The sequence below is a fragment of the Colletotrichum jinshuiense genome, chromosome 7 (genome assembly GCF_051148585.1).
Source record: "Colletotrichum jinshuiense chromosome 7, complete sequence".
Classification (NCBI taxonomy): Eukaryota; Fungi; Ascomycota; class Sordariomycetes; order Glomerellales; family Glomerellaceae; genus Colletotrichum; species Colletotrichum jinshuiense.
This window is the reverse complement of record NC_139314.1, coordinates 2,793,410-2,808,929: the sequence shown is the minus strand read 5'-3', so window position 1 is coordinate 2,808,929 and position 15,520 is coordinate 2,793,410. Positions and strand designations below refer to the sequence as shown.

At 54.9% G+C, this 15,520-nt stretch overlaps 1 protein-coding gene across 1 annotated transcript; it reads left to right on the top strand.

Annotated features, from left to right (window-relative positions):
* Positions 1-9,016: 9,016 nt before the first annotated feature.
* Positions 9,017-10,010, top strand: EsH8_VII_000736 (iron-sulfur cluster assembly protein CIA2; the record flags this gene model as incomplete). Its single annotated transcript, XM_083270869.1, has 2 exons — positions 9,017-9,254; positions 9,631-10,010. The coding sequence occupies 2 exons, from the start codon at positions 9,017-9,019 to the stop codon at positions 10,008-10,010; spliced, it is 618 nt and encodes a 205-aa protein (XP_083128426.1).
* Positions 10,011-15,520: the final 5,510 nt, after the last annotated feature.

Sequence of the window (15,520 nt, the reverse complement as noted above, 5' to 3'; positions counted from 1 at the left end):
GAATTGTCCGGATTGGTGGGTGAGAGTGAGGGGGGTACGCGGGAGAAGGTCAAGCCTTATTATGAATGGACGACAGGTCCCGGCGTGAGGCGTGAAGGGTTGGACGTGGGTAGACCTTGACGGGAAGACGACCAGGGTAAGGAACAAGATCTGGGCTGGGTCAGGCAGGGTCATATCACTGCTCTGCTGGGGCCCAGAGGAGACCGATGCTCGATGATGGGTGCGACCAGGAGTCGATGAGGAGCCAGGAGGACCCAGGACTGCCTAGGTGGGCAGGGTAGGCTGGGACAGTGCTGCGAGGAGAGGAGAAGAGGAGTGTGTGTGTGTGTGTGTGCGTGTGTGTATGTTGGGTGTGTGTGAGAGTCCAGGGTCGTAGGAGCAGGACAGGGTTGTGTGGAGGTAGTCGCAGGTGCAAGGTAGCGTCGTCGTAGGGTGTTGGAGATGGGAGCATAGAGTGGGTAATGAGAGAGAGTGAGGTGTGGGTGTGAGTGCGGATGTGGGTGTGGGTGTGGGTGTGGGCGAAGGGTGGGAGGTCGCGCAATGCGGCGACGGCGTGAGCGGCAGCGCAGACCAGCAGGAGCAACCCAAGTAGCAGAAGCAGCAAGTTGCTGCTGCACCAGCACCAGCACAGGCCAGACCAGACCAGGGCAAACCGGGGCAGGGCAGGACAGAGCAGGGTACAGGTAGGGCAGGCAGAGAAGGGCACCTCGGCCAAGTACTGCGGTACCTTGCCCTGTCTTGCCTTACCTCACCTTGCACCATACCATGTCTTTTCTCCAACCCGAGGTACCTTACTCCTCTTCACCCTGCAAAGCAGCGCCTGGCGTAGTGGGACGCAGTATACTTCAGGACCAGACAGGGCAGATCAAAGCCGGGCCAGCGTAGCAGGACGAGAGGTTAAAAGCCCTGTCGCAGGCCGAATCTGGCAGAGAGATGAAGGATTGGCCAGGGGTTACGAGCTCTCGACTTTGCGTCTCATCCGACAGACAACCGTCTTTCTACTCTCATTTGCCGGGTTTGTGGTTGACAGGTTCCTGATGCTGTCCGTGAAATTGGATCCTAGCCGGGGGAAATGGCGACGGCAAAGAGGAGAGATGTCTCCCCTATGCAAAGGTGAATGTACCTCCTGCAGTCTCTTCTCTTGGACGCGAGGTGGTTCGTCTTGGACGAAAGGGGTGCCCGATAAATGGAGTAGCGGAAAGGGGAGGCAAACTGACACACAGACTGCGCAAGAGAAAAAGGGACAGAAGAACAAGAGATGGGGAAAATGTCTCCTGTTTCTTTTCTTGGGTCTGACGGGGAAGGCGGGGGAAGGGGGAGGTTCGACGGATGACACAGACTAGGAAGCATCGACGAAATCGAACGGTCAATCCAAAACCACACCTTCTCACGTCGCGTGCGTGCCTGACGTCGGAGAGCAGTTGAGCCAAGAGCAATGAGTGCATGGCGCTATGTAAGGAAGGGGAAGAAGGCAGGCACGTCGGGCACAGCAGGTCCCGAATACAATGGCGAGGGGAGGTACCCCGAACAACGTAGCCAGCTGGTGCATAGAGTTGAGGCAGCTCCCTCGATGAGATGGAACAAGCATCACGGCGGCGGCGGCAAGTCCAGTCTTGGTCCATCCACTCAAGGACACCCAGCACCCATTGACAAGCAATGGCCGAGTCAGAATGCGGCATGCTGATGTGAGTGATTGAGTGCGTCTGCGTAAGGTACGAGCACGAGGCATGCAAGCATGTAAGGTACTTGTCGGAAGTAAAAGGTCGGAAGGCAAAGGCATTTGAGGGACGGATATGGGCGCGACCAGTGCGCTGCGAGGAAACCCTCTATGGCCTCCCCCCCAAGTGTCAAGTTGGAAGTGTCCACCTTGTCCAGCCAAGGTGCGGGTACGCAGTGCAGTGCAGTGCAGTGCAGTTGCAGCGCAGTGGACGAAGGCGACACCGTCGAGCGTCCCGTACGAGGCCATGCCGGACACACTGTACGCAGCGGCCACCTGAGCCTTTGGCGCTGCGAGACGGCCTAGACTTGCCTCGTCGTCATCTTTTAGCAGGGCAGTGTCACGAATACAGTATTGCCCCACACTGCGCGCGAATGCTGTGGTGTACTGTACTGCCTGTACCAGAAAGCTGGACCTGCCCTCCCTCGTCCCAAGCCAGCCCAAGTACCGTTAGTAGCTGACCGTACTTTCCTCCTACCGTCCTCCCAAGAACTCAGGAACACCATAGCCCAGCCGCAATATGGAAAGGCGCGCCAGAAGAGGAGGGGCGAGGGAGGGGTTGAAATGGCGGTAGGGAGGAGCGCGGCAGGTAGCATCGTCCAGGGAATTAATAAGAGAAGGAAGAAAAAATAGTCGCAGATTCGTCAACGCCCCATGTCATCATAATAAGTGGCCATGCTCCTTCGATATTGATATCGATTCCAACTTCCAAGCCACGGGGTGCCGAGGTGCAACCAAATAGGGCCAGGCTGCCTGAGGTGTCATGCGTACTCCGTAGGGAACGGTACCTACGGAGACTCTGGCGGAGATTCCTCGCCCTCTCACTCGACTGACGGACGTACATAGTATCCATTTGCCGGGTAGATGTGTTGGGACCTCAGCTCAGCTAAGTGATTGCCGCAATTAGCCCCCCATGACCAGACGATCCGCATCTCGAGGAGGCGAGCCAGCGGTGCTCCGTAATGGCCACCATGGACCTTGGTGAGTGTCTCTAGTGTCGAAAGAGCAAAACCAGGCGGGCGGGTTGGCGAACAAGGCATGTGTACCCGTCCATGACCGTACCTTACCCGCCCTCGTGCCCTGCCTGGTAGGGCAAGTCCACCAGTTTCATCCACCCTCAGTCAACCTGGACTGGAGCTGGCAGTCGCGGGTGTGGGCTTGCACTTGGTCCTGGGACTCTTCTCCTTCCAAGAGAAGAGCGGTACCTGAGGCTTGCCCCGTCATGTCCTGCCCTGATGGGTCAGGCCCATCATCCGCGGTCCAGCGTCCTTCTCGAAGGAGTCGACAACAGGTGTCCACTGGGCTCCGTCTGTCCACGACGGGGGACGTGGAAGGTGGAGGGCTGCGAGGGTCTTAAAGCAGAAGCTCTGCTCGGGAGTCCACCCTGTCGGCCCCGGACCGCACTGATATGGGCACGAGACGTAGACACAGCACAGTGTCGGAAGCCGAGGATGCGCGTGGCCAGGCATTCAAACATGAAGCTGGCCTTCTCTCTTCTTGTCTACACTAGATACGGACCATCATTAGCTAGACGTACGTTGACAGTCAGGGCCAATACACACAAGAAATGTGTGTAGCGTGGCTAGGAGCAGCAGGCAAACGCGAAGCAGGAGATTGGCTGTAGTGCGTCAACGGAAGGATGGACGGATATCCTTCGAAAGCTTCTAGCCTGCCAGCCAGCGCCGGCACGGTGTTAAGCTGAGCGTGGGGTGCGCTTGCACAGACCTGCACTGCCGTGGCCTTCTCCTGTCTCGGTTCGTACCTTTGCTCCTGGGCTAGGCTAACAATAAAGTCTTCTCTCAAGTCTGGGTCGGTTCAAGGCCAATGCCTTCGTTGAGTTCATGATTTCCCTGCCGTCTTGTTCTTCCACCGACCGTGCCCTGTCGTGAGATACCCCGAAATGTCCTTCGGTATCCTTCGGTGCCATGCCGCGCCATGGCTTGCATGGGTGCCGGGTTGGATGTGCAGCAAAGACATGGAAGCTGGGAAGGGTTCATTGGCACGGAGGAACGGTATCTGCCGCAATGCTGCGTACCGCGGTAAGGTACCGCGGTTGCAGTCGCTGTGTAATGACCCACTCCCCGCTTACCTTATCATTACAGGCTCGCTCGTAACTGCCCTAGCCTTTTCCTCCACCGACTAGTGCCGTCCACATCAAACTTGCAAGGACTAAAGCTCACACTAAAGGGCCAAGGGCTAAAGACCCAGCTGGCTAAGGAAGGAAGGCTCCTTGCCTCTAGCGCTAGTGTAGACCAGGAATCTCAACCTGCCAATCCTCTGGCTGCTTGACATGGGGCCTGCCAAGCACTAGCATCCATTTCCCCCATCTCTTTCTGCATGCATCTCATTCTTTTCGACATCCCTCAGGTACTAGCCATTGGCTACATCGCACAAAGCTCAAGTAGCACACACTCCAAAGTACCAACCTGCCTCGCATGCGTCCGTACCTGCTGCATGGCATCTACGATGTGGAAATGCAACTCACTTCTTCTCACCTAGAAGCCGTACACACTCGCAGCGCCGCAGCTCTCGCCTACAAGCCAACAGAGCAAAACCAAAGGACTTCTTCACCTTGCATTGGTTATGCTCTCTAACCTCCCAATCCAAGCCACCTGCCTCCAAATACCCGGCGTGCCGACGTCGCCCAAGATATCCATGTAGATACCTACTCGCTTTGCCTAGCCTTAATTCCCTGCGGAGCAGCCCCTGCAGCCGTTGCCCACATTCGTCCCCTCCTCACTTCCTCCCAACTGCTCCAGGTCTCAAGGGTGCTGCTCGCATGGGAATTGGAGCTAGGCCACAGGGTGTGGTGTGCCGGGACTCAGCTCTGGAAGCCTAGACAGGGTCCGTCGTGGAATGGCTCCGGAGTACGGATACAATGTGCACTATACTGCAATCAACGCACGCCCGGTTGTAGCCATCTTCTCTTCCTCCGAGGAAAGACAACTCGTCAAGAAGTGCCGCTCGTTGGGAAGCGCCACGAACCAGCAGCGCTACGGGTCATCCGTGTCATTCGCCCTACGAAGTACATGTTCTGACATTGCGTGGTGGGAGTGCGCCACTCCATCAACCATGTCCTGGTCGGCGGACCTCCATTGATCGATTCCATCAGTCATCGAACCAGTCTGCTGGCTGCCTGCTGCATGGGACACTACACCTTACGTACGGATAGGACAAACAAAAATCGCGGGTTCCAATGTACAGGCAGCGGTGCTTGGGCACTTAGGATTTAGTTCCTGATCCAGAGCGCTGCCATGCCACCCAATCGAGTTCTTCTTCGGCCCTTCGAAGAAGGTTCTGGGCTCATCATCGCCTTATCGCACTGACAGCACTAGTCCAACTGACACTCAGCCAAGCTACTCCTCGCACTGCTTCTGGTCTCACCGGCTTCGTCGTCACCCTGCCCTCTCGGGCCCCTGCCCTGGTGCCACAGGAGGCGTGTTCTTTTCCTTCGTCCAAGGTGCCTCTTTTACTCTACATGCCTCCGTCTGATGCTTACCGAGCTCTTCAGCGTGGAACCATGCCATTGCGCCAGTTGTCCCAGCCAGTCAGGAAAGTCTAGGAGCCCTCATCTACAACGTGACAAACGCTTCCCCGTAAAAATGCAGCATCAAATACCCCATCTAGTCACCCACACGCCTGGAGGCGCTGGGCAAAGCGACATAACGCCACCAGGCCGGGTGGACCGTTGGACGCTGCCAGACGAGGCCGTGGGAAATGAATCCGAGCACTGCAGACTGCAGAGCTGAATATCGGATATCCCATACATACCACTACAACTGCTTTTTCATCTGCGCCTGCAGCGCCGACGCTTGCGTAAGCCCAAGCCAGCCTTGCTGTTCTCCTCACTAGAAAGCAGACAGTCCAGCGATAAGACCAGGGTCACTATATCACAGTCTTTCCGCCGGTTTCTTGCGTTGCATGGCCTGCAGCACGAAGCCTCCAACGAGACGTCCTGGACAGACAGCACAGCTCATGGCAAGAAGAGTCGGCCCACGAGGTGCTTCAGAGTGGCCTCAGCACAGCTTTGACGAGAGTAATTCGTCATGACTTTTGTCAACTTCAACACACCTCCAATTCGGGGATGGGTTTTGCACGCCGATCAACAGCTGAGTGAACCAAACCGACTGGTATGGAGGTTAAGCAGGATGCAAGTGCCAAAACTTCAGACCGGCTCGTCTGGCTGTCACCCGAGTTGTCAATAGAGATTGTCAATGTGGGCAAAAAGAAATGGGATGATGAGAAGCTGCATCTTGACGAGACTGGTCGATAACTCGGTGGGGACCGCGGGGTCTGATCAATATCGACCATAGCCTGCGCCACGCAAAGCTTCCTGGCGATGATTGGCAGTGTTGGCTTTTCTTGTTCTGCTCGACTCCCTGCCCTTGCCGGCTCGTGGACTTGAGGTGTGACTGGGGACCAAGGACACGTTCCTGTTGGTGAAGCTTACTCCATTGATTTCCCAGTAATGCTGCAAGAGGTGTGGCTCAACGACGCGAAGCTTCGTCGACCAGGGTCTGCCGATAGCTCGATGGTACTGAAGAAATACCTCCAGCTCTCATTTTTTGGGGCTGTTGGCAGGAAACAATACCTTGTTCTTCTTGGTGTCCCACACGGCATCCCTTCCTCCACCACCCCCTCGTCCTGGAAAGGCTGCCAACAACTGCCACCCAGCAAATAGTATGCCAGCAGGACCGACTTTTACCGGCCAACCGAAATGGAGGTCACGAATACACGGTGAGCAGGGGAGCTGGTAAAAAAAAATGGGGTTGGCAACCAGTAGTGTCATCATTCACATGCTAAAAACTAGCGGTGGCCACTTGGGTCGATAATATCGCAGGCCCTCCAAAATACCGAGGAACCCCAATGCCCACGCCAAGTCCTCCTGTCCTATTCAATCAAGCCTGTCCTCAACAAGCAGCCCAGCCTCTCTCCTTACACCACAGCAGGCCAGTCCACCCACAAATACCAAGCTTGACATGAAAGGGGCGCTTCCCGGCTCAACCTCTTGGGAGTTCATTGGATCCTTTCCCACTGAGCACTTTCGTAGAATATCGAAGGGGGCGTTTATCCGTACAACTGGCGCAATGGTGGTTTCAGGCCGCATAGCTTGCCCTGCATCCTGGGGCTGTGCGTGCCTCGGATCCGAACTCGTGCCAGTGAACCACGCGCCTAGCGCTGGAGACTAGCATCTGTCACTCTCGGTTGTTCCCTTTGGTGCAACTGGTTCCTGGAATCGTTCGTTCAGGGGGGGCTCCTGCTCTTCGCCCCCAAGATCTCGGGCACGCTGATGAGCGTGGCTGGAAAGACAGGGGGGCCCAGAGAGGGGTGGTGTTTTGCGGCACGAGGGGCGTGCCTCAAGCCTGGACGGTCCGAATGGCCATCCAAGTCGCAAAACCGGATGTCCACTCTCGTGCTCCTGATCCATGTCCGTCAGATTATGTTGGTGGTTCTCCGTGACTCGCATGTGTGCCATTTGCCGACGATTAGGCGATCCGACCATGCGAGAAGCCGACGGGAGTGAGGGCGAAGAAAAAGACAAATAGATGGTCGCAACGAAATGTGGTTTTTCAGAGGAAGATGGATGACTACAGATAGAATACGGACCAGTTTCGGGCTCTCATGGGTGCGTGGGGGCCCGGTAGCAGATGACTCGGCCGAGTGCAAGGGGTGCGGCACCTGGGGAGGGCCAGTCCCGTCCGCCCGCTCCGGGGAATCTTTAAAGAATGGGCAGCAAACCAAGACGGAGTGCCGTTCAACCACACCACTTAGCCCGTTACAGGAAATAACGTCCGACGTGGCTGCAACAAGGACATCGGTACCTGTCAACAGCTCCGACAGAAGGCAGGCCTGGGCGGGAAAGGGAAGCACAGCAGCAGCGTGCAGCGTGCGGTCTGCAGACTGCAAACCGCCTTACGTGTCTACCTACGCGCGTTTCTCCAAGGCAAATGAAATGCCGCCCAAACAAGAATGGATGGGAGGCGCGTCGGAACGGAGCTTCGATGAAGCTTCTGCGAGGCTTGACGACAAGGATCGTGCACAGTGAAATCACCTGTCATTTTGTTCTATTGCTTCCATTATGCTTCCATTAAGCTTCGAGAAGGACTCGGAAACGACAACGCCATGACGGGCGACAAATTTCCCTCGGCCCCCATATTGTCTGCCTTGCCTGTCAGTGGCTTATCGCCCGGTAGCGCATTTTACGAATAGAACTGCCCAACGTGGCTTTTGACATTGGGGTTCATTAAAGCTATCCCAAAGGATACGGTAATAAGCAAGGGATGAAGTCATAACGGGGACTGCAGGAGCAGCGTCTATCGACTTGGCCTGGAGAAGGTAATTAAACTTTGAATGATTTTTTTCCTTGCACGCCGATGCTCCTTTCTCCAGTCAAGGATCCTGTCAGCCTTACGCTACTGCTACTTCGAAAAGGCAAGGCACCTGAGATGACATTAGCTTCCAAGAGCGTATTCGTCCGAAGTTGTGGTAGCATGGGGGCGAAATAGCGGTGCAGAAAATGGAAAAGAACATCCATTCGCCTTCGTATCCATCAGCGGGATGGATCATGGATGGTATGCAGGGCCAGGCACAGACAGCCCGCAGACCCAGGGTGGGCTTTTGAGGGGTCAAAGGGGCGGGATGGAAATGGGCATCGTTCGACGTTCACTTTCCGCCATGTCCAAGACAGAGAGGTTATTTTAGATTTATTGGAAGATCATCGACAACCCTTTTTTTGGTGGATCGCTGACGACAACGGGGGCTTCCGCCTACGGGGGGGGCAGGCCGGCCCCGCAATCCACGACCGATTCCGGCAACTGAGGGGCAATATTTCAGAGTGTTGCCATCACTGTAAAATTAGTGATTCATGCGCTATACTACTCAGCACGCGCGGTCGCTTATCTAATCCTCGTCGATTGGCGGGGCACCTGGGGCAGTTGGCCAAAAATATTGATTCCCTCAAGCCAAGTCATTTCTTTCCCATCCACAAGCCATCCACAAGCCCGTCGTCAAACCCACTCCTGTAGTGACGGGGAAAACCGAAAAAAGATCGTATTGCGAACCGCAGAGACGCCATCAGCCATCTTCATCTCGTAGTCTCATCCGCCGTTACCGAACAGCAGGGGCCGACGAAAGAATACCCGATCAGGCTATCCTTTTTCTATCTTGGGACATTTGTGGCACCCGGAAAAGCACACCGAGATCCAGCGGAAAGCCCAGGTTGGGGGTCATTGATTTCGCTTACCGGGGTGGCGACAGACAAACCCAGCGACTTGTCCAAGACAAGCCAACTTCGACGACATGGACAAAGATCTTGACAACGCGAATCCGACCATTCTGAGCGCGGCCCAGCTGCCTACGCGTCAGAATAAGCGTCTAGCGCCCAAGACTGGTCCAGAGACCTTGTATCACGATATTGTTCACGCCAAACCGTGGTACCTGTCACGGCCCTTCTGTGACGACGACTCATTATGGTCTGACAGGGACGCCGTTGATGACACATGGGTTGAAGAGCCTATTGATGAGCAAGAAATCTACGGTGAGGCCTCCCCCCTTTTTTCTCAGTTTCCTTTCCGCCCATCGTATCATCATTTCCTTGAGCAAATATTGGGAAGTTGCATGTCACGACTTCCAGCTTCGCTGTCAAGCGTATTTGGGCACGGGCTCCCCAAGCAAGGCAAGCACCACAGCCTGCAGATCATTCATTCAAGAGACTGGCTCACTCGTCACGATGATGCTGCATGATTGCATTGATCTATGCTACTTGATGGCGTGGACGAGGATGCTTATTTTCATGGCATTGCTTTTAGTTGCAGTGCTTGGACTGCCTTCCTTTCGGTCTAACTCCGATATCGCCGCTCGTTCCCTGTTAATATCCAGCCCCTGGGAAGGACCACGCAACTGACGTTTCACAGACTTGATATCAACCATCTCTGATCCAGAGCACCCCCTCTCCCTGGGGCAGCTGGCTGTCGTCAACCTGCCTGACATTCATATTAATCCATCCCCTTGTTCGGGTGCCTCAGACCCCAATGCACTGGTCCAGGTCCTGGTTGAGTTGACGCCGACTGTCTCTCACTGTTCCCTCGCAACCGTCCTTGGCCTGGGTGTCCGGGTCCGCCTGGAGCAGGCGCTCCCTCCCAATTGGCGCGTGGACATCAAGATCAAGGAGAACGCACATGCCCAAGATGACCAGGTCAACAAGCAGCTGAGCGATAAGGAGCGCGTCGCCGCCGCACTGGAGAATGACACCCTAAAAGGAGTTCTCGACAAGATGCTCGAAACCTGCGTATGATTGGTAGATCAACACGGATACACGGGGCATTTATGTACGCCGGTGGGCGCGGAAAACCCCCCGTTGACATCGATTTTGTTTGCGGCATGGCAATATCCAGAGTCGAAGTTCGGAAATTTTGTCGCCAGACAGGGGGAAACAGGGGGCTGATGTCTTTAAATAAATGATCGACGTTCTGTGTCACTCTCGACCAAGGCATCACCAAGTTGGCAGGGGATTCTATCGATTTGGTTTCCATGGAAGACCGACATCCCATCCTTGGGGGGCTTTTTCAGGGGGCTTTTGAGAATTGATCGACAGGCACCATCATGGAGCGACCCGAGGGGAACATGCCCGGCGGGTATTGTATCCGGGCAAGACCTCCGCCCGCACAAGTATGAATGGGTCTCAGCGGTCTCAGCATGAGATTCATGACTCTCGCAACCCGCGGCAACATCCCGAGCACGGCTTTCCGGCGGACGGGAAGAGAGGTTTTCGGAATACTTGGCGTGTTGAGTGGCCCAAAGGTTGCCATTGCTGCTGAAACAGTCTCTCGGCCGCCACGAATCGGGTTTTTAGAACCACCGATCTGACAGAATGGTGAATAGAAACAACTAAAAAAGTAGCCAAATATTTGTTTTCACTACATGCTTCGACAACCAGATGCGAAGGGCGCAAGGCTATCACTGCTACTTTTGATTGCCGCAAACCCCCACACAACTTGACTGATATGAACGTATAATACATTCGGGACGCCACTACCGCGACAGCCGACATGCTTACCAATCGACAGTCGCTGATATGGTAAAGTTTGCCCCCTTCAACCTAGACCCAAATGACTGTTCGAAGCCGGGTTGGCTGAAATGCGGATCTGCAATTGGGCACCCTTGTCCAAGGTTACGGAGCTGTTCTGTCCAACTTTTTCAACGGCAGCAGCAAAACAGACACAAAAACTACGATGATCATGATAATAATAACGAAATATAAATCAATAAAACCTGTGTTGCGTTACATTGTGGCGTCAAAACCCAATAGCCTCCCCCTCACCACTTCCCCTCACCGCACGGGAGGGGGGAAGCGGGATTGAAAGAAAGTCAAGACCGAAGCGTCCGAGGCGTTGTAACCCAAAGCTTACCGTGCAGTAAAGCCCGCAACCCGCGTCCCCAGCCGCGCTGTCGGAGCGGTTCCCTCAGGCTCCGACTCCCCCTCACGCGAAACGCATCACGCGAAATTCTAAAGCTGGAGGGGTGGGCATGGCGGTCGGTGCGGACGGGGGACTTTGGGCTTCGCGGGGATGAGGGTGGTGCTGCTCAACGTCGCACAGTTGGCTTCTACACTAGCAGCTCACTATGCCCGGCTGCCGGTCTCGAGAACTGGTGGGTGGGCGAGGTTTGATACCCTTGGGTATCTCAGGATCTGCAACTCCCGAGAATCCCGCCGCCCAAGCTCTTCTATTTCTCTCTTTCTCTCTCCGCCTGTCTCCCACATGGTACATTGATAGTACACTCTCGGCAACTTGTTGGGCAGTTGCGCCCAGCACCCGTTTGGGACGTGTTTGTTATCAGAGTCATCTTTCTGCGCCTGCGTCTGCCCTCATGGTGGCCACCCTCAGAGCCAATGTGTTACAGGGCCATTGACAGGGAATGAGGGAAAACACCCTCCACATCGTCGATTGATGCGGTCCAGTGGGTAGGGACTCTAAGGTTGGCTTGCGTCACACGGCATGTGTCAAAGGCGACGGGGTGTCAAAGGATGCCTCAAGACAAGACAAGCAGGCGGGCATTCTTGACTGGAGTGGTTTACGAGTGCGCGACTGCGGCTTGAAGCCATCGATGCCATCGCCATGTTGTGAAAGGCCCCTCCCCCCTACCCCTTGGTCGATTCCGAGACGGAAGGTCGCATGCGTTGCGGCATTGCTGCGTCAACGCCGCCTCTCGCGCCTTCCACTGTCTTGTGATTGTGACGGAGTTTGCTGTGACGCAACTTGGCATCAGCATGAGAGACAAGAGCCCCAGAAGCAAAGATTCCCCCAATTCAGAAGCAGCCCAAACGCCCAAGAGAGGTGGCCCTCGATCTCAAGAAGGAAGCTACCAAAGGCGGCTTGCGCCTGGGGTCAGGGACGCAGTGCGACGGCACAAGCACGTTGAGAGTTGGGGTCGTCAAGGGGTACGTTGGGGGGTGGAAGGGAGGGGGGGATGTGCCGAAGGTTGTCACCGCGCGCCGAACGGGGCAGGTGAGTCCCTAGGCCCGGCAGGTGATAGTTCATGGCACTGGTGGTTGGGGTTTCTTGGGGTTGCGCAGGAGGGAAGAGGAGAAACGGGGGGGCTAGATCTTGGCAGGCGCGGCAGGTAAGTGTGTGTTGGTTACCTAGGTTGACTTGCAGGACGGAGTGACCATGCATATCGCAGAAGCGTCATGTTGCGAGGTGTGGCGGTGATGGACTGGATGGCGGTGGATGGTGGTCTGTCATGATTGCTTCCCAGTTGCCTCTAAAGGAAGGCTGGAGATTTGCTTGCCTGGCCTGGCTGGCAGGCAAGTAATTGCGTGAGACATGGTGACAATATGTGCCATTCCTTGCAACTGGGCCCCAAGGTAGTACGAAGAAGGGGGCGATACCGATTATCTCGTTGTCTCTCTGTATCCGTAGGGATCCTCCAAGGTGTAGAACCGCAAGGACAACGCACGACACTGTCGGACGGCCGGAGCCCGCCGATCCCCCTCCAATCCATGACCCTGCCCAGGCCTGCCCGTTGCCTCTCGCTCAGCCATTGAGTCTCCGAGGACAAAGATACGACGGTATCTCGGTGGGAATTACTTTTTCTTTCTATCTGGGGGAAGAGGGAAACTTTGATTGACCGGCGCCGATATCCTTCCATACTGCCGGCGGATCAAGCATTCGTAATGTTTATTTACGGCACAGTGACGCTGAAATGGCCATGCGCCGGCGTACCCATCGAATAATGTTTGCCGTTCGACCATGCATCATCACACCTTCACATCTTTGATTCTTCTTTCAGAGAACATTCCATGCATTTGCCCTACCAAGTTGTGCCGGTTATTGGGCTGCTTGGCACTGGCTGACGACGGCGGTGACGATGATACCACCTCGTTGCATGAGGCTATTTACTGCCTTCGCTACATGCAATATCTGCGTGATGGCATGAGATACATGGGAGTTCACATAAGCCCGTAAACGAAGCAAGAGAGCAAGGTAGCAGTCGCCGATAATGGAGCCGAGCCCTTATGGGGGACCTGTCAGAAGCTGTTTAGCGCGTGCCCGCGGTGCCTGAGGAGAAAGGTGACCCTTGCAAGCGGTCTCGATACCTCCGCGTAAACGCATCATAAACTTCCATTACCCATGCGCTGCTCGCGTGGTTTGGGGTTGATCGAACTTTCCAGTCGGCCAACTTGCCCCATCCACCGAGCGATTTCCCAATAGCTCGCCAAACTAGGCGACGGCAGTGGGGTGCGCGAGGGAGGCAAGGACCTGAAGGTTTTTCTGGCGGTGGGGGGTTTCTCTTCCAATTCATTTGATTGTTTGGATGAGGAAGGGGGGGGGTTCTGCAAGTTTTCTTGGTGTAGTGGATGTGTGTTGTACAGAGTAGGGTTAAGGGTTATTATCATGGCAAGGCGGCGTTGATTATGTGCACCGACTTGTTGAAGGACCGATCCTCGCCGACTAATTATAGCCGCTCCAACGGGCGGCCCTCGTTTGTTCGCGATTGACCATTGGGAGGCGTCAATCTTCGTCCGTTCGAGGAGACGAACTACACTACCGGTATTCCTTTCGGGCCTACAACGTTGGTGTGGCGTTCTCCGATCTCTTTGGTGTCTCAGACCTGGAGTAAAGTCGGTGTGTTCGTGCCAGGGTCCGGTTTGCTGGGGATGGCTGGGGCAAAGGAGGGGACCATGAAAAAAAAAGAGGGGGTAGGTTACTCTGGCCAAAGGAGGGGGGAGGGGGAAGAAAAATACTCCGTAATGAGAGACACGGCGGGGTTGCCGGCCGTTGGGTACAGAGGTAAGCTCTCTCGGGTTCCGGGGGTAGCAAAGCAATCTCAATGGAGGGAATTATTGAATTGCGCCGTTGGACCACCCCCGGTTGATCGGCGTTCCGTCCGGCCGGCGATGACGATGAGTTTGGGGAACGCGAGGGCTCGCTTGTCGGGGGAGTCGGATCGAATCCAACGCCATCATGTCCATCATCTTACACCGACTGTTCCGGCCCAACGAAACGAAGGGTACGCACCTGAGATCTCGATGAGACAATCGTCCCTCTGAGAAAGTACTGTTGGCCACGTTTATAATGCAAAGGTGTTTGCCAGGGCATGGGCGTCGTTTGCCAAAACCTGTCCCCTCCTGAACCTACAATCTCATCGGCCCTTTCAGAGGCTGAGTCTCGAAAGGTGCAAAACGGTAATGTGTCAAGTTAGAGGGACATGCATCAGGGACATGAGGAGGGTGGTACTGGTGTTTCGTTCTACTTCTGGGTTTATACGGCTGCTAAATACGACAAAGATGTTTCACGAGAGTTCGATCAGCCAAAGACCAGTTGCCCCTTGCGATTAGTTACAGTCGTGAACACCTCCGCGACTGCAGTATTGTCCTCTCACCTGGAAACAGTTTCTTGCATCGGAGAGTTTCCAGGGTTGTGCTACCGCCGTCCCAGGCTGTGCTTGTTGAACTGATTGTCCCACGTGTCGTGATATCGGAACGAAAGCATGTCTTCAGTACAACATGGTCCGTACTTCCGCCCTCTTCCACATTTCTGCATTCTTAAATAGCAACCATGTCAGTCGGGCTATAATAATTTGCTTGCAAGTCAAGCATAGCACCTCGGGAGTGTGTTCCGGCAACTTAGATCGATATATGCCAGTGTCTTATGAGCACATGGTTAACGGTGTTGAATAGGGTTGGGCGTGCTGGAGGGAAGAGCAGCACATGGCAGTTGCATTTTCCGAGAGTAGCATCCGGCGTTGACATGCCGTCGCCCTTTATGGCAAAATGTACCCGGCAATGTGACCAGCATGCCCTCAGTAACATAAAGGCGGTATGTCTATGGTTTTGCTGTCGTCACCAACCCGACATTAGGTGCTGAGTGTGTCTATCGGCAAAAAGAGACGGAGACAAATGCTCGCAGGACCAGATGTCAAGCTTGCATTTCTGATTCGGTTTGTATCTCTGAGCCCACACACCGTCGACCACTTTCGAAGAGCCAAAAACAACAGTAGAAGGTTTTATGGATCGACTGCCGGACGCAACAATGCCCATGGACGGAAAACATCACTTCTGTTGTTCCCGCCTCGTTATCCAAGCCTTTGAATACTGCTCGATGGAACATCGACGTTTGGCTTGAAACCTGCACAATACAAGACACTGGCGGCCGTTCATTCCTCAACCACCCATCTTGAAGAAGTATATCAACCTCGAAAATGAAGAGCACAAGCCCCGCCGATAACAGCTGTGAATTGAACGGCGCTCGGGATGGATACGATGCATATTTGAAGCTCCCTATCTCAGCCATGAACTTCGTT